The sequence below is a fragment of the Sprattus sprattus genome (assembly GCF_963457725.1).
Source record: "Sprattus sprattus genome assembly, chromosome: 11".
NCBI lineage: Eukaryota > Metazoa > Chordata > Actinopteri > Clupeiformes > Clupeidae > Sprattus > Sprattus sprattus.
The window spans coordinates 3,410,449-3,428,430 of NC_137909.1; the positions used below are offsets into that span (position 1 = coordinate 3,410,449).

The 17,982-nt window shown below is 42.5% G+C and overlaps 2 protein-coding genes across 5 annotated transcripts; one reads left to right on the plus strand and one right to left on the minus strand.

Moving 5' to 3' along the window:
* Nucleotides 1–1,748: 1,748 nt before the first annotated feature.
* Nucleotides 1,749–14,322, plus strand: taf1c (TATA-box binding protein associated factor, RNA polymerase I subunit C). 2 transcript variants are annotated; one of them, XM_080848191.1, is made up of 15 exons: nt 1,749–2,117; nt 2,849–2,957; nt 3,051–3,109; nt 3,240–3,335; nt 6,652–6,707; nt 6,940–7,187; nt 7,639–7,767; nt 7,897–8,014; nt 8,722–8,793; nt 8,946–9,081; nt 9,243–9,371; nt 9,851–10,028; nt 10,624–10,761; nt 10,921–12,284; nt 14,200–14,322. In XM_080848191.1, exons 1-14 carry the CDS (start codon nt 2,004–2,006, stop codon nt 12,261–12,263), a joined length of 2,925 nt encoding a protein of 974 aa, XP_080704317.1. In that variant the 5' UTR covers nt 1,749–2,003; the 3' UTR covers nt 12,264–12,284; nt 14,200–14,322. The 2 variants fall into 2 exon arrangements, with proteins under 2 accessions (XP_080704317.1, XP_080704318.1); XM_080848192.1 differs by lacking the exons at nt 3,051–3,109; nt 3,240–3,335.
* On the minus strand, nt 12,597–17,051 carry ccng2 (cyclin G2). Of its 3 annotated transcripts, none has more exons than XM_080848195.1 (8): nt 16,998–17,051; nt 16,005–16,144; nt 15,777–15,914; nt 15,301–15,551; nt 14,946–15,024; nt 14,757–14,855; nt 14,182–14,384; nt 12,597–13,524 (listed from the first exon to the last, which is right to left on the minus strand). In XM_080848195.1, exons 2-8 carry the CDS (start codon nt 16,107–16,109, stop codon nt 13,398–13,400), a joined length of 1,002 nt encoding a protein of 333 aa, XP_080704321.1. In that variant the 5' UTR covers nt 16,110–16,144; nt 16,998–17,051; the 3' UTR covers nt 12,597–13,397. The 3 variants fall into 3 exon arrangements, with proteins under 3 accessions (XP_080704321.1, XP_080704319.1, XP_080704320.1); XM_080848193.1 differs by having other exon boundaries at nt 12,597–13,527; XM_080848194.1 differs by lacking the exon at nt 16,998–17,051 and having other exon boundaries at nt 12,597–13,527; nt 16,005–16,195.
* Nucleotides 17,052–17,982: the final 931 nt, after the last annotated feature.

A 17,982-nucleotide genomic window follows, 5' to 3' on the forward strand; every position in this document is an offset into this window, starting at 1 on the left:
GAAAGACTGCAGACCGTTGGGAGTCCACAGTGTATACTGTTGCCAGCATCAACGCCTCAACCCACACCTACCGGATCCGACAAGAAAAAACTAAATAATAAAACATTTTACAAAACGAGGCTCTTGTACGCAGTTGACCCGAACGAACCTGCGACCCTTTTCCCTCCCCCCGCACGTGAAAGATTCAATCGTGGACTCGCTCCACTCCAAAACAGCCCTATAGACAATATTACTTTCATTCCAACTCCATAGATAGGCTAAACTTTTACTCAAAAAATGTAACGATATCAGATCAGCACAGTCTTAACAAAAAATTAAGCACCCAAAACAAAACAAAACAAAACAGTAGCCCATGTAATCTCACCCGAGAACAAATAGTCTCATAGTTGCCTATAGTTAAGCCAGTAATTTTGTTATCGTATGACTAGGCTAAACAAGAAAGTGGGCTAGCCAGCCATCACAAAATCAACACGTTATACATTTCACAGTATCCTACTCTTCAATATCTCCCTGCTCCTCTGCGTCGATGGCCCCAGCAAGTTTCTCCACTTCCTCTGGTGAGTTGCAGACGGTATTTTGTATTGCGGGAGAAATCTGTACTCGATGCTCAGTGATTGTATACGCTTTTTCACCCCATCAAACTGCTTTCGTTGCTTGCGCACCTCCGTAGAAAAATCCGGAAAGACTCGGTGCTCTTGGAATTTTACCGTTAACATTTCTCTGGCAGCCCCCATTACTCGTTGTCGATCTTGAAAGTTCAGGAACTTCATAATTAGCACTCGGGGATATGTTTGTACGGATTCAGGCCTACTTGGGAGTTTGGCAATTCGATGTGCTCGTTCAATTATAAATGGACTTGATAGTGATGCTCAAAACACGTGAGGCAGCCATTCTTCCAGAAATCTGACAGCATTTCTCCCCTCTGCCTTTTCAGGGAGGTTTACCAGGCTTAGGTTGCATCGTCTATTTCTATTCTCCAAGTCCTCAATTCTGGAGTTGGTTCTCCATAGTTTGCACCGTTATTTGCATAGCGCTGATAACATCTTCTGTACTGCTAATTCGATGTTCAGCTTCAGAAAGCTTACCTCCAAAGTCACGAACTGATTTTGTAAACCGCTCGGTAGGATGGCTGATAAGGCTAAAATGGCTATCCCAGGGTAACATACAAAGTTATTACTAAATTCTTTAACGGTATATTATTTGAACGAATGCAAGTATAATACTCAATGTATCCAGTAATCTGAAAAGCAAAGTCCGCCGTAATAGACAAAAACAGTGATAGAGTGCATTAAGATGAGAACAAAATTAAATCAAAATGTAATACATAAAATACATAGCACAAGATAGAAAATAAAACTGCATAGATATATTTCATATAACCCCTTAATATCACGATGAAGATCAAAGTAAGACACAAAAAATACATATAATTAAATTAAATAAAAAATATTTATATAAGAAATATATATAGTGCGAAGTTGAGCTAGTTAAAGCCTAATGTGAAGGTACGTTTCTTTTACCATATGACCACTAAGAAGGCCTAAATACCAGCTTGCAAATTGAGTCTGGAGTTTTTTTTAAATCAGCTGTGTGCATGACGCCACATTTGTTTGAAATGCGCTAAACTGATTGGCCAGACTACCTTGCGACGTAAACAGTTTTCCGCCTGTTTAGTTGACAGATGCGGAACTTCTCTGTATGACTCCGCCCTAGTCTGTGTGTGTTGGCGCGGTGAAATTTCAGGAGCCCACGCGGTTGTGCAGGATGATTCAAGATCCACGCTTTTTTTCGCTCATTAAGAGTCTGTAAGGCAAGACATAAGCCAAATGATAGAACAAAAAAGTATTACACAGTGCAGTGAATTGTGAACGAGGTATTTTGTTATAGCGTGGCAGACGTAGAGTTGCAGTCAGTATAACGTGTGGAAACCAACGACATGCCCAGACTTGTCCCTTGTGGTGGCTAAGCCGGACTAACTGAAATGCGTGTATAAAATCACTGACATGGATAACGAATTTCCCAGTCCGCTTTTTTCTTGTTTTTTCAACGACGGTCCTCCTGATCAGAAACGTGCTGGGAATATTGGAGGCTGGAGATCTTACAACCATGTGCTCGGAGTAAGTGTAACCGGATGTGGAGGTTACGTTTTCTGTCTGTCTATCAAGTTTACAGGTAGTTTATTTTCGTACGGGACTAACATTAGCCAGCGTGAGATCAACAATTATAGCCAGTACTAGCGTTTGCAGTATCGGGAACCTAGTTGTTGTCAGGATGTAATATCTGGCGGAAATGTCTGCAATATCTTTATGGTGGCGGAAGTGTGTACTAGTTCGTGCGTTGCCAAGTGCGTAGCGTAAACTTAGATGGCCTCTTTTCGCTGCCCAAACCTTGTAAATGGTATTTACAAATGATGAATAATTGTACGCACAACGTGTCGAAGTCGATTCTAGAGATTTTAGATTTGGGTGCTGGTGTGATCTGCAGACGTGGCGTGACTGATGGAAGTTATCACAGTGAAACGTTCTGCCCATTGAGTAACGTCACTAGTTGTCGTGTAACATTCTGCGGGTTAACGTTTTTTTAAGAAGAAATTATTAATATTGATAGCTCCTGATCATAAATGCATAGGCGAGTCTTTGGCTATTACAATTTACATTAATTTCGGAAAGTGTATACAAATGCAAGACTGCCTGGACGAATGACTGTTATTAAGCTGTTCTGGATATTTAGGCTATTACCGTTTCACTCACACGTCCATCACACTACGTTTTAACTTAGGAAAACGATGGCAACTATGCATATTGTGTAATTTCGTATATTAAAAATACCCGTGTTTTGTTTTTCACAGCATGAGCACTTTAGTCAGTCAGTACAATGGCAGGCACAAAACCATCTCAAGGGAGAGCGATGGTTATCCACGCAACCTATTGTGGTGCCTCTGCTGCCACCTAGCGAAGGTAAGCGCAATCTTGTTTGTATTTAGTTAAATAAAGTGTATGGTTTTTCCATGTGAATTCTGAAACAAATTTTGATTCACTTTCCCACAACAGCTGATATCTATTCATTGGGTCCTCACACCAAAACCAAGCCAATGGACTTCCCTAAACATGTAAATAGAAATTATTTTAGGAGAGTGAATAACGTTTTCTACCTTATCATCTGGCTTGATGCATTCTGTACATGCCATGCTCTATTTTCAAGTTAATTTTCCCATCCAATAATGTGTGAATATTTTATAGATGCAGAATTTTTACCTTGATCATTCCACACATGCCTTTCAAACAATGAGCCACCTTCTATCTGAATCCTTTTATCCGGGGGAGAAACATAGACAGGTGAGACTCAGTGATCTGTTATGTGAGCTTGCTGCACTAGAAGTTATTGTTTGCATGCGTGATCATCCTTGTGCTATGAAGAGGGTGGGGGGGTGTAATACATACTATGTGTGTGTTTCTGTTGTGATGGAGGTGGTAATACATACTGTGTGTGTGTGTGTGTGTGTGTGTGTGTGTGTGTGCTTCTGTTGTAATGAAGAGGGTGATGGTTATTCTGTGGTGGTAAAGGGGGTGGTAATTAGGGGTGTCACGATTCCAAAAATTCAGTAGTCGTGCCAATACCAGTAAAAAAACACGATTCTCGACACCAATTTGGATACCACGGTAAATAAAAGAAGGATTTTCCAAGATTACATGCACTTGAACTTGAAACATGAATTTCTTTTTTAAAATATGTGAAAAATAGCAAAATGAGACATACAAAACATGTGCAATAGACAATAGCACAAAATAATAAAGTGCAATTAATAGTTATAGTGCAACAACTAGTGACCCAGAGACACATTCCAGACATCTTTTCAAAAAGTAGGATACTGTGCAAAAACAACAATAGTGCAAAACAAAACTATGGATATAACACTGCAGCCATCTATCTATAAATCCAGAAATCTCTGTGTATCTGTCTGTCTGTCAGTCTAGGGCGTATCTCCCTGACGTTAGTTATGAGATTTCGCATGTAGCTTACGCATGTCATGAACCTGTGCATCCTTGATTTTGAAGATTTCTGAATTCATAGGTCGTGAGATATTTGTATTTGATCGTTTGCCGTAGGCACTTTGGGTTATCGTTTGCCGTAGGCACTATGGGTAGTGTAGTAATTCAGAGAAAGAGGGGCGGACCCGCGTGACGTGAATGATGTCATAGTCATAGAACAGTCGTGTGGTTAGCCTAGACCACTGACCATGCGTTCATGCATCTACTGACGCAATGAGAGAGGTTTTACGATGTATTAGTGTCCGATGTATCTGTTGTAATTCGTGTGTACTTTGTTTTCTCATTATTGTAATATTATAAACCTCAGTCTGCATTTACCCTGGCTGGGAGAGGCTGTCATTCCGAAGATACTGTGTGTGATCGCCTTTGCTCTGTGTTCATTAAACCTGTCCGAGTGTATGAATAAACGGCTGGGTGCCAATCAAAATCACAACGCAAGAGTGGAGTACTACACCGCTACAAATGGTAGCTTATATTGATAAGCCTCGGAGGCTTTCAGATTGTCCATTGCTTTCCCATCTGTTGCTATGGAGTCCACGAAATACGCACAAATCTCGCTGTAAGTTATGTTGGGCCACGTCGTCATGTTATCCTCCCAGTTCTGCACTGAATTCGGGTGGGGGATAGTAACGCCATCTCCAGAGTATTTAAACTGTGTTCCCATTGTAAGGACATTATTAGCTTAGAGAGTGGTCTGTCAAAGCTAGCATCATCGAAGTCATACAGTACAGTACATACATTCAATAAAAATTAACCTACATTTGAGTCCAACTGCATGACCATTCTTACCCTACCCTTACAATAAAGAAGTGATCCTATTTTAACCATAACTTCATTTTAAATAATTTCTTTCTTTATGACATTTAGGCTAGCTTTACACGACAGCGATCTGAACACAAACCGCAAAAGTGGCGTTGCGTTCCCACTTTTAATTTCGCCTTTAGACGAGAGTCTTTGGGTGGAAATCTGCATGCAGACGGTGACGCAAAAGTGCGTGAAATTGAACTTAACCGGTGTAGACGTGGAGGTACTGCAGGATGTATATGTGTCCATTCTATTCCACTATGGCTATTTTAACGCGATTGGGAGCTTATTTATGTATTCATTCACTTACATTTGCAGTGTTCGTGTACATTTACACTTAGTCATTTAGCAGACGCCTTTGGCCAAAGCGACGTAGGCTACAAGGGATAGAACAGTCTAGCTACGAGACCTAGTGTAATTAATGCGCCTTCTCTGTTCTGTTTTATCTGTGATTACTCGGCTTATTTGCTGAAATGACTCCTGGATAGATATCAAGGCAGCTTGAATCTCCGAGTAATGGAAATAATCCGACATGTTTGTTGTTGTTTGGCTGTACTGCACATGGATATGATGTCAACGCGTATGCGAGGATAGCCAGCGTGAGCAGCTCAGAGCACACTTTTGCGTTTTCAACCCTTTAGACGGGAACGCAACGGTGGAGTGTTTTTAAGATTTCCACTCTGGAGGGTGGGTTCATTTTTTTGCGTTTTTAAGTCCCCAAAACGCTGTCGCCATCTAAACGAAAGGCACATCTGATAAAATATTTTGTCGTTTTCACCCGGGAGCGTTGTCGTGTAAAGCCACCCTTAGTTTATAGTTTAGACAGCAACTTTGACATCTATATTCAACTGCATCCACTACATAATCTCAAACTTTATTTGTTGGTATATCTCCAAAAAGGCTATACAACATTTAAACATTTCTTAATGAAAAGGAAACATGCATCACAATAATACTTCAGTGTAACCTGTACCTATGTGGAGTGCAAATATGTCTTGCTATTCGATACCCAACAGCTACACCTACGTCTGCTAACACTACAGAATGCATAATTCCTACGGGCACTGCACTAGTTCAGCTAACAAGATGAACATGAGTTTTGCTAAATGTGCTTTGCTAAATTGGAAGTATTACCTCCCTTGGTCTGAAGAACACGGTAGCATCGTTTGCATTGTTAAATGTAGGCCCTAGAGTGACCAGACGTCCTCTTTTAACCGGGGATGTCCTCTTACAAGACCTAAAAAATGCGTCCGGCAGGGATTCCAAAAGCGTCCAGGATTTTGCCTCGTTGGATATTTGTGTTTCTCTGGGTCTTGCACAAACTAGTTTTTATGTCGTTTTTGAAAGGGTATCTCCTTTATATTCCACCTTTTTGCGCGAGCTCTGACTGTAGAGAGAACTGTCATTGGTCGACCGCCTTCCCAGTGTTGCCAGATATGATAATTATCCTCCAAAATGAGCCTATGATTCTTTACGCTATTTCCAGTTGGGCAATACTGCGCACTTGGCCGCCTCCACTAGTTTCAGCGTTTACAATAGTAAATGGCATCTGCATGTGAAAAACACATATACAAACTTCGACTGGAACACTGAAGCGTATACTGCCCCCGTAATTTCCAGAAGAAGCGCAGCACCGATTCTAACAGCTGGCATCGGCGCTCAAGGTACTTACGGTGGTTCAAAAAAATGGGCATCGTCAGTGTTTTGTTATGTAAGTATCGAAAGGTATCGTAAGTATCGGTTCTCGTGTCATCCCTAGTGGTAATACATACTGTGTGTGTGTGTTTCTGTTGTGCAGATGTCTGACTTCCGGCAATGGAGAAGGACATTTCTGAGACGGCTCAAGTATACTGCGTAAGACCTCTAGGACTGTGTGTATTGCTTGTAAATGCGGAGCCTTTTGAATTAGATATGGGGGTACATTGAATTCTAATACCACTGCATTATGGTAAATACTTTAAGGTAGGCTTTATCGGTATGGACTGTGTAGAGCTGCTATGCTGTGTGTCTTCCTGGGCACAAACTGTCTGTCTGATCTCAAGCTCAGGGCAGGTTTTGTCATAACTGATTTATTGTTTTCTTGTAGATGCCCTGTGACATCTACACGAAAGAGAACTCAGTGTTATGACAATCTATTTGAAGATGCCCTCCATGACATCCCTCCAGCCCTCCTGGCTGAACTGCTTCATGAGGAGCTGGAGCTTCAGAAGGAGCAGGAGCAGTTTCTAGAGGTGTCCACAGGGGGCGCTTTGGGCTGCGTTCCCTTTTCAGTATCAAATGACCCCCAAGAGGGCTGTCTCATCTATCCCAGTAATCCAGGCTTCCAAACACTCAGTATCCTTTGTGCCTTAAAGGGTTTATTTTTTACACAATCATAATGACACAGTTGTGCTTCATGTGTCTGGGTGTAGTCTATTTCAAACAGTCTGTATTTGTAGGAAAATAATGAGCAAACATCATATGAGGCAAGCAGGTGGGCCTAAAGTATTGCTTTGTGAGACTACATGGCTCCCAACAGAAAGGTCTCACCGTGAGCCATATGAGGACAACATCGTGGGGAAATGGGAACTTCATAAGAATGGCTTAATTTTGAGAGAAATCCAACCAAACTCCGACCTAACATGCGCCTTTTAAAGCATTCATTTACAATGCATTTTCAATGTGGTCTCCTGATTTAACTCTCATCGTTGTTGCCCCAGCTGTCAGGGGTTTATGTCAAAGCAAGTTTGATTTGTGGCACTCAAAATGAATCCATGTGAAATTTCTTAACTGGGTTTCTGGAAAGACTTCCACAAGGTGGAGCTGAAGTCAAGCAGGACTGCCTCTACACAGCTAAAGCTAAAAGGTCAGCCTGTCACCTTTGACCTGAAGGGACCCATCAGGCAAGTGAGCATTGGGACTCCACAGGAAGCTGGTGAGTGAGGCCTGGCGCCAGTTTGGTTTATTAAATGTTCTTTAAAAAAATGTCAGATAGTCCATGTATTTATTGCTGTTGATTTTAATGTGTTTTAATGTAATGTGTGGCTGCATTTGTGCTTCCCAGTTTATGTAGGGGTGCGTTCAGACCACTTCTGTGGTGCCTGGATAGTAGGTGATTCTGTGAAACCTCGAGCCCTGGGGGTCATTCAGATGAATCAGCCAGCTACATGCCTGGTTGTTAGGTGCGTTGGTGTTTATATTTGTTCATGTTAAGTATGATTTGTGTATGGTAAAGTACAGTTTGAACAAAATGAAACAACCCAAACATATTCAAGCTTAAAATACGTTTGTACTTGTATTGTGTATGTTGTAATAATGCTGCTTGGGAACAAATGCTGTGTAAAATACGGTTGCTGTTTAGATTGTAGACATACAACCAAAGTGTTTACTGAAGATCATGTATGTAGATACTGGGGGCACATCCTGTCATTCAATATCATAAAGTGAAAGCCAATCTTAGCATATGTATGTATTATTGGAGAGGAGATGTGGTGTGGTGTGGTGTGTGGTGCAGCTGGAACATGTTAAGTGTGGCTCTGATGGGCTCTGTCCTTGGGGATGGGGGGGGGGGGTGGGGGATCTGCCCCTATGGTATGTATGACTGACTGAAAAAAGCCCTTCAGGCCTTCCAGCAGGTTAGTGTACAACTGGGCCAGACTTGAGCAACACATCATGAAGGCTACAGTTACTGAGGAGTTGCAACGTCACGGGCAGCCCTGCATGCTGAAACGGCTCTACTTTCTTAGCTTTATTCCATTGGAATGTTGCCAACCAGGTTTCATGTGGTCTGAGCTAGTATGATGGATCTTTGATCTGTTGTTTCTGCATTGGGTGTATGATTGTTGTATGAGTGAATATTAAAACAAATATATCACCTTTTTTTTTACAGCCCCCATGTGTCAAAAGAGCTTCTCGTGGCCAGTGAGAGTGGAGCCGTGTATCTATGGACTGTGGGAAAAGGGTGAGGTGCTTTGAGCACTGTGTGTACTGGGCATGCTGCTTCTATCACTGTGTGAACTAGAAAGTTCTGTGCTGTTCAGTACTTGGTATGCCTGTGCCAGGCTCCTGTTGTTTTGGTGAAAATTCCAAATACTTTGTTTATCTTCACGTCAGACTAACCAAAGTCAGAGAGGAGGACTCTAACCTCTACTTCAATGCCAAATCAACATGGCGCTGGTGTGAGTTCTCTGCCCACCCAAGAGTTATGGTCTACACTGACCGAACAGGAGCTGACCTTACAGACTTCAGGGTGAGCCTCAGCATGCCTCAGCATTACATAAATCACCTTCTAAACGACACCTTAGAAAAGGAAACACATTGACCTAAGATCCAAGACACACTGTCCTCAATCATGATCTCAGAATCTGATGGTCCCTAAAATACTAATAAATCCTATTCCTTTCCTCTCAGACTGGTGAAAATCATAGTTACACATTATTTCGCATTGGAAAGGTGTCGGAGTCCAAGCGTGGTGAACGAGTGATCCTGTCCCAGTACCTCAGTGAGGTTCATGCCCACCACCATCTGATCACCACACAGGTGAACACCACACTTTCACAGGCTTGCCAGATGAATACATCTCTCGTAGGGCTGTGTTTGCATGGATATTGTTCTTGGCGCTGTGAAAAACCAACGCATCCCTTTGGTTCAACCCCCCTGTGTGTGTGTGTGTGTGTGTGTGTGTGTGTGTGTGTGTGTGTGTGTGTGTGTGTGATTTTAAAAATGTATATGGGATGGAAGTGATATGAAATATTAACACAATCATTTTATAGTTTAGTTCTAATCACACATCTTATACACTCCCTTAACCTTTCAGCAGTTTTGTCAAGTGTTCTAGAGTAAAGAATGTTGATTTTGTGTCTTATAATCCTGATCAGATCGTCATTTACTAACATTTGGACTTCCTGGATAGAGGTCATGGTAGTAGTTGTTGATGTTTTTTTTTTTTTTAAAGAAAAACGTTTTTTCGATGCATGGAAAAAGCCTGAGTGATTTAGTCCCATGTATTCCTCTGACAGTACTCTGCCTACATCATGGATGAACGTATGCCCTCCGTGCCCATGCTGAAATGGGACCACTGTATGGAGAGCCCTCCCATGTTCGCGCACGTCTCGGCTGGGACTTCACCTCAGAGAAGCAACCGAGTGCTGCTGGGCTCTCAGAAGGCCCAAGAGCTAATGATGCTGCAGTACTCAGGTCGGTTACTATGACTACACTTGTTCACAGCGTAATAATCTGGCCGATCATTCACTTGAGGTAGAGGAGATGAGTTAATAGAATAACATCCATGGGATCACTGACTACTTTCACATTTGAATCTCAGCCTTCAAACATAGTGAGCCTAGACAAAGAAAAAAGCAGCGTGGTGTAGCATGGGCCAAGGAAGAACCAATTCAATTTTGGAGTTTTTGTTTTGTTTTGTTTTTGTGGTCTTTGATTCAGATATGTAATGTTACATGTATATAAATGAGAACCACTGATGGATGAAGTATTTGCATGTAAATAGAACTGATGTCCTCTCTATAATAACAGTACTGGCCTAAGAAGGCATAGTAAAGGAATGTAGTTCTGATACCTTGCACTGGTTTTTCTTTTTATGGTCAATTTAATGAATAGTCAAAATTAATAAAAATGGAAAGAGGAACCAGGAAACGGATAACTTTTTAGATTCCAATGTTATTAATACTATGTGTCTGTCACTTTTGTCTTACCTGTTATCTGTAGTAACAGTGAACAGTCATACACTTACTGATTTTCAGCAGGGACATACCTAATTTGTATGTGGTTTTAGGTGGCCGTGATCATGCCTGTGTAGCCCGAGGTCCCCATCAGAAACTACTCTGCCCTAGTGAGACTCTGGCTCACCTGCCTGTCAGACTACCTCACAAATATCAGGCAGCTCAAAAGAGGCTGTCCCTGCCAGCTGCTGGTAAGGACTGGATTGTTGAAAGGATGCCCTTTACCTCCCAGACACAGAATTAAAGATATGAATAGAATGTACTGATTTTTAAATGCATGTATTAAAGTAAAAGATTTATGCAATAAAGTTGCTTACCAATTCCCAACTCCCTGATTTCTCTTTCTTCAGGCCTGGCAGCCATCCAGAGCCGCCAGCATCTCTGTGTGCTACAGCTTTCTGCAGCTGGTGACGTGTTCTACCAGTCCCTGAGGCTGTGCTCTGAAGGACCTGCAGAGGATTCCTTTCAGTCTTCCACGTCCTCCGAGAGCGAGGAGGGTGTAGATGGATCCCAGCCTCCAGCATGTAGTGACTCCCAACCCAGCCTGGGGAGACCTTCAGGTGGTTTTGAGGTTGTAGTCAATGACAGCCCAGAGCATCCTCTCACTTCAGATATGGTGAATGGAAGTGGTCAGGAACTTACCCAGTCTTTAGGCCTGTCTATCCAGTCCCCTGGCATTGCCACTAGTCTCCCGGGCACTCAGTTGCAGCCTAACAAGAAAGTACTCCGCAAGTGGAATGCGTGGCTTTCCAGTCTGGAAAGTAAGGTGGCCCCAAATGCACCCTTCTCACATTGTATGAAACTCACAAGAGACCTGGATGTGTCTGTTGAGCTCCAGAGAGAGCTGTTTATGGAGCACAATGTCCTGGGGGTGCAGAAAGACCTGAGGGAGAGCATGAGCAGAGGGGAGGTTCTTGTCCACTCAGCCACCCACCTGCCTCCTCTCACAGCCCCCCCTGTACCTGGAGTGATTGAGGCCTCGGAGTGGACCGATGACACGAGCCAGCGCCTTACGGAGGCATGGCAGGGCAGGTGGAGGCAGTGGTGGGAGGATAAGCTGGGTTTGAATCAGGAGCAGAAGCGGGAGGCCCTGCGCAGGAAGCGTCGGCAGGAGAAGAAGGCCAAGGCGCGCCGCCGAGTGGCGCTCTCCGGGAGCTTCACCTCCAGCGTCAGCTACCAGACGGACTCGGAATATTCTGGATGGTCCTCATGCACCAGCCAAGATCTGGGATCGGACTGGGATGAAGGAGTGCCAAGCCTCCCTGGTTCCAACGATGGAGCACCCTCACCGGAGATCCCAATGATCCCCAATCTGAGTTTAGGGAAACATCTTTTCCAGAGCACACAGTCATCAGAGAGAGATGCCAACGTCCCTCGCATTTCCACATCAGAGCAGGACTCTGTCCCTGTGGACTCATCCAAATCACCTCCACACTTCCTGGCTACCGACTCCAGCCGGGCCTCAGTCCTGGGCTCGGCCCATAAGAAACCCAGACGGACAGAGCAGGATATTCTAGAGTCTCTGTTTAGCTCTCAGGAGCCCAGTCAGGCTCTGCTAGAGGAGAGCTCCTTCCCTGTGATGACCCAATCCTCCCAGCTCTCCAGCTTCTCTTCCCAGCGACCCCCTCTGATCCGGGCATCCCTCTCGCAAGCCTCCAAGCCCAAGAAGAAGGCGGCTCGCATGGGCTTCTAATGACTACATGGCATGTAACGGGTAAGTGAAGTCCCTGTGTCAGCCTTATGTGCTAAAAAAGTTGTGGAAGAAGCATTTATTGATGTGTGCAGCATCACCTACTTGGCAGTTTTGGTTATCTTTTTGATCATTTGGTGGGAAGTGTAGTAGTGGTTGTTATTTTATTTATTTTCTTCTTTAATTGATTAAGGATGTGTTGTGAATAGTGTTTCTTCACGGTGGTGCACTGCACAAAAGTGTGAAGTGTTTACAATTGAACAATTGAAAGTGTTCAGTTGATTTGTGCTCGAAGAAATAGTGCCATTTTAATGCCCCTTCTCCACCAACCCCCATCATTAATCAAAATCAGACAACAGTTAAGTTTCAAAATAGTATTTTTTTTTAAGTTCATCAAAATGGACTAAAAGAATAATAAATAAATGAATATCTACAACATACTATACATTTTAACATTATACAAATTTACAGCTTTTTTTTTTATACATTTTACAGTTTTAAAGTTTTTTTGTGTGTGTGACGGCATGTCATCATACATTATTTTTCACATTCAGTTCAAACCTAAACTAAGTTGGCAAATAATGGTTAACAAAAATCACACAGACTCTCACACACAGTTGTACATAAAACAAACTGTCTCAACACCATGCTCACATTTAGAAATCTCTTCACTGATATAACCTTGGGGAGACTTACAATTCCAGGCACCTAAACTCCCGTTGTTTCTTATAGATAACAATCGTTTTGGATAACTGTGCAAATTACACACTGAGCTGGGAAACCACCCAAAACTCAGAACAGTCCTTGTTCCAGAACAGTCTATTGTACCTTGGGGTGTGTAACAGTTGAAGCCGCCTGGAATGTGGCTGATTTGAACATGCACCAAATAATTTTAACAAAATGATGAAGCTACATAAAGGTATTTTTAACATCCTCGACGGAGTTAAGTTAGCTGCCAGACTTGTGGAATTCAGAGCACCTCCACATTTTCAGTTAAAAAAAAAAAAAAAAAAGAACACACATGGAAAATGATCAAACTGTTGGTGGATTTGCCACAGGTGGATGCCCTTGAGAAAGAGATGTGAAATGGCAAGTGATCATTTTCTCGGTGGAAGGCAGGCACCGTGTGTCATGAGATTAGAAGGTAGGGTTTTTTTGGCTTTGGCAGCGGTAGTGCATGGGGAAGTAGGGGCCCTCGGCGTCACTCCCCAGCGAGCTGCTCAGACTCTCTTCTCCAGAACTTGCGTCTTCATACCAGTCATCACTGCTAAACAAAGAAGAAAAAAAAAAACATCAACTCTAAGGCAACGCTTCTCCCTTCCTACTGAGTTGTAGGTTTTTTCCACCTTTTCTTTGAGTCACCGTGACTACTTTTTCCAGGTGTGTATAGTGGGAGTGCTGGCACTCCGAGTCATATGAGCCCCACCTCAGTCGTCTGTAATGTTGGTATGAGTGTCTCTACTTAGCTTCCGTCATCATGACTATTACATAAGTCTGGACTCTGCTGTAAACTCCAGCTGAGAGACGTGACTAGTCTCTCGTAAGCACTGCTGTGGCGTTGAGAAACATGATAGCAAAAGATGGGGCTTGGCTAACTCTGACGTAAGACGGCCAGCAGCAATGGAATTTTTCGGGGTTGATCAAGCAGTGTTTAACAACAGGCTTAGCTGTAAGCAAAGCTGACAAGGAGTGCCAGTGTCTTTTGCAGGGAGTGACTAAAAGTCACTTGCGGGGGGAGTTCCTTTTGTCTGGCTTTAAACTTTTGCTTTGATCAGGGCCTTACCATTCCTTCCTTCTCCCTTGCTCTCTTCCCTGTTGTGATGTGTCTCTTCTGGTATAACTATATTTTTTTAATTGATGTTTGTTTGTGTGTGTGTTTTACAGACTTGCATGGAAGTTTACGTGTCTGTGTTGTGTTTACCTCTCACTCTCATCCCAGCCCCCCTCCGGGATAGTTGGCAGATCAGGGACGCTGTAGTAGCTGCTGTGCAGGTTTTGTGCTGTGCGTCTGGAGACGATCCACACCAGCTTCTTGTGGTCAGGCTTGCTGCACTCGGGTGAGGAGTATTCTGATATGCACTGGGCCACAAGTCCCCTCCAATGCTGCAGCTCGGACTCTGAGATCTGGGGTGGGTGGACAGTCAAAATCATCACAACACTGGACACCTACTTACATAAGAGCAACTCTTCTAGCAGTCGGCAGCACTCCAGCCCAGCTGAGATATGTAAGGGGATAGCTAGATGACTGTGCAGTAACTTTGTGAGAGACTTGTTTTTCATCACAGAGTCAAAGGAACTTTATCTGTTTCTGCCTTGCAGATATATATCAGGCTTGAGATTCTGTATGGGTCTTGTTAGTTGTAGGAATGTTGTGTGCCATTTATTAAATGTGTCACTTATGTGAAGTCACAGCTATAATCCTCTGGTTCAAGACTTGAGGCACCCAATGCTTGACCCAAATCCCTGGACCATCCAAGGTAATGTTTGTTTGCTGACCTTTAAGTGCCTCTGGACACGCTGAGCGATCTCCAACATGTCAACAGACTGCAAGGCCTCGATCTCAAGGGTGAGGAGCGATAGGGCCAGCACTGACGACTGAAAGCACATAGAGATGATAGAGATTAATTAAGCTACTCCATCTCAAGTATGTCACAGGTTGGCAAGTGGTGTGATGAGGGAACTTACTTTAGCTTTGGAAAAAACAATGCGGCAGATGCAGGCTCTCAGCTGCGCCTCCAGCTTGTCTTGGTTCAGGACTTCCTTCCTGTTTAAACAGATGGGGGAAAAACGGCAAAACTTTTTGTGTGAAACTAATACAGCCAAAAGGAATGCAAATCACCAGATTTTTTAAATATGACTGTATGATGTAACACCTTATCTTGTGAGTTATATGGACATGACATGATAAAAATGATTGACAGCAGACTGACCTATATAAACACTTGATGGTTCAAAGTTAACGTCTTGTGTACTATTATGTCTAGTGAGCTTTGACCTATTGTTGTCCCACATAAGTCACCTTATTTGGTGGTTCTCTTACCTGTCTGAGGTATGTGAAAGTGCAATGGCGTGGTACAAGTGCAAAAAGGTTAAGGCTGTGACGGCTTTGAACTGGAAGTTGAGCTTCTCTGAGATGATCTTCTCCATGCGACTGAGGTCTGAGACTGTGAACTTGCTCTGACTGATGCGGATAAGTTCATGGGTGGAAGAAATATTGCACTCCTGCTCAACCACTTTGGCAGCGATGTGAAGACAGCCAATGCTTATACAGGCCAAGTGCTTAGGCTGGACCTGAAAACCAGATTGCAATATTTTGTCATTAATAAGAGGAAAATTACTGCTGTCAATACTTGTGCATGCAGCTCAAGTTTCCTAGCTTTTGTGTAGTAACAATAATGTAGGACTACCATAAAAGCATGACGGAAATTGTGTTGTATCTAAATAACACAAACGCTATTTAACTATATTCATTCTCTTTCATTGATCTAGTGATTAGTGAAATAAATAGTGTTTTACCTTCATCATCGCTAAGAATCTGTCAAGCAGATTAACTGCCAGCACGAAGGTCTGTGTGCTGTAACCAAAGAAATTGGTCAAGCTCCAGAGGTCCTCCACTTTGGCGTTACGGCATTTAGCTGATATTCCTCTTCCATTCTGTGCGGGTGAAAACGTTAATTGTTTCATTTGTCGTTTATTTAAAAGATACATTAACAATCTATAAATTCAAGGCTGTTGAAAGAATACCTCTTGAGTCGACTCGATCAGAACCAGACCAGCTTCTTTCGGAAGGTAGTTTATCTCCTGGTCGAAATTCGATTTAAGCTCCTTCATGAGTTTGAAGGCCTCCATGTCTGATCTAGTTTTTCAGATCTACAATCCCAGATCTAGAAAACGGCAAAACAAGACGGTTAGTAAATGTTTATGCGCCCTAGAAACGCTCGCTCAACGAACGGGGTCAAGGTTTTGCCCAACCCCCCTGCTCAGCTGGGATATGGTGTCAAATGTCGTCGGTTGACGCCTTCTTTACACTGTTAAAGCAATAACAAATATGATAGGAAATGTAGCCTTCAAATCAAAATAATAAAACTAAAATGTTAAGTGTAAATAATGAAAATCTCGGAGTTACCCAGGAGTGTGTAAAATACTGTATTTTGTCAGAAAAATGGCTCAAACAGTCGACAAACGGGGGAGGGGTTCTTAGCTATTCACAGGGGAAAAAACCGAGGCTACTCGAATTCTTAGCTAGATGGTAAACGTCAGTTATTATACAAATACATTCAACAATTCGACATTGTTCGCGGTAGAAATACTAACCTGTACTCAATAATTAAACTAACGTAATTAATAGTTCAGTTCAACCTAAGCTTGCTAGCGCAAATGTTATGCGTTGTAACAAAATGCACAAGCCGATTGTGGCTGCTTTTCCGACAAGTGATAATGTTCGTGTTAAAATCGACGTTATAACGTTATTTTTTGCCCATTTGTGGCGGTACAGCCAGATAGAGCAAAGGGAAATCGTCGAATGGTTAGTCAAAGGTTGGATGAATAAGACATCTCCCTGAAAGTTAGCGAGCCTTTAAAGAGCCATCTATTGAGTATTCAAAACAAGATGAGAAACCCATAGCGAGCTAAGTATGTCCAACATTGTATCTTACTCAAAAACACCCAGAAATACTATTAAGAGACAACACAGACATAATCATCGGTTCTAAGAGAGAAGCTCAAATGAAAAATTACCCGATATGTCACAGTCAATATGACATTTTCCTGTCCGATCTCCTCTGTTGTCTGTTTCCTTCTCTTTCTTTTTGTTGATGTTGTATCATTTCTACGCCCATACGACTACGTCACTCCACTACGAAGCAGTCAGAGGAGATGTTATGATCAGACAAATAATGGTACCTGTCTGGACTTACTGCTGTTATTTTCTACAAAGGCATTGCATATCTTCATTGAGAAACGTACATTTATATTTTGGTATTAATCTACTGTCTAATTTCGACATGAATTAGTGGACTGTAGTGTGAACAGGTCTTTTGATTGACAGCTCCGTGAACGAATCGGCTATTGCAGGTACTCGACGTTCAAAAAGTCCGCCCAAATCCCTTGTATGTTATTGGCTGCAGGCACAGAACTCTTGAAAAATCATTGGCCAACTAACGGTGTTTCTTTTGCGATGCCGATTGGACATTGCTCTTAACTTGCAATGTATTTCAAGCTGTGAAAACGGACCGTACAACTTCAAAGTAAAATGTCTAAACTATTTTAATAATCGATCTACAGCCACATCCCACTTAACATTCTAAGTAGCCTAGTTTGAAAACTGGAAATGGTTTGCTATAACATTGGTGTTTTGTTCTTGTGTTTGTGTGAAATGGACGGTCATTTGCAAAAGTGACAAGGCTTTACGATATTTGGGGAAAAGGTTTTCGAAATAAGATACAGAGCTAAATGCCCTTTAACCACCTCACGGGTGAAAGTAGACAGTGTTCTACAGAAGGGTCTCTATGTATGTACATATTACTGTTTGGCTTCGTTAATCAAAGCAGTGCTATTCTACCCTACGTTGTTACCCTCTAATGCAGGCTATCAACATTTTTAGCTTATCGTTTTGTAACTGAGAAACAGTGATGGGTGGACGAGATATTGCAATATTCATACGCCAAAGAAAGTAGTCCCAACAACAAAACGACAATATAAATGCAAACATTTTACATGGTTG

Excerpts from the sequence above, each read along its gene's own strand:
- ccng2 (XM_080848193.1), bottom strand. The coding sequence starts at position 16,109 with ATGGAGGCCTTCAAACTCATGAAGGAGCTTAAATCGAATTTCGACCAG. Across the intron at positions 15,552-15,776 it reads GATTCTTAGCGATGATGAAG|GTCCAGCCTAAGCACTTGGC; the intron begins GTAAAACACTAT and ends TCTGGTTTTCAG. Across the intron at positions 14,385-14,756 it reads GTGTCCAGAGGCACTTAAAG|ATCTCAGAGTCCGAGCTGCA; the intron begins GTCAGCAAACAA and ends CACCCACCCCAG.
- taf1c (XM_080848191.1), top strand. The coding sequence starts at position 2,004 with ATGGATAACGAATTTCCCAGTCCGCTTTTTTCTTGTTTTTTCAACGAC. Across the intron at positions 3,336-6,651 it reads CGGGGGAGAAACATAGACAG|ATGTCTGACTTCCGGCAATG; the intron begins GTGAGACTCAGT and ends TCTGTTGTGCAG. Across the intron at positions 6,708-6,939 it reads AGACGGCTCAAGTATACTGC|ATGCCCTGTGACATCTACAC; the intron begins GTAAGACCTCTA and ends GTTTTCTTGTAG.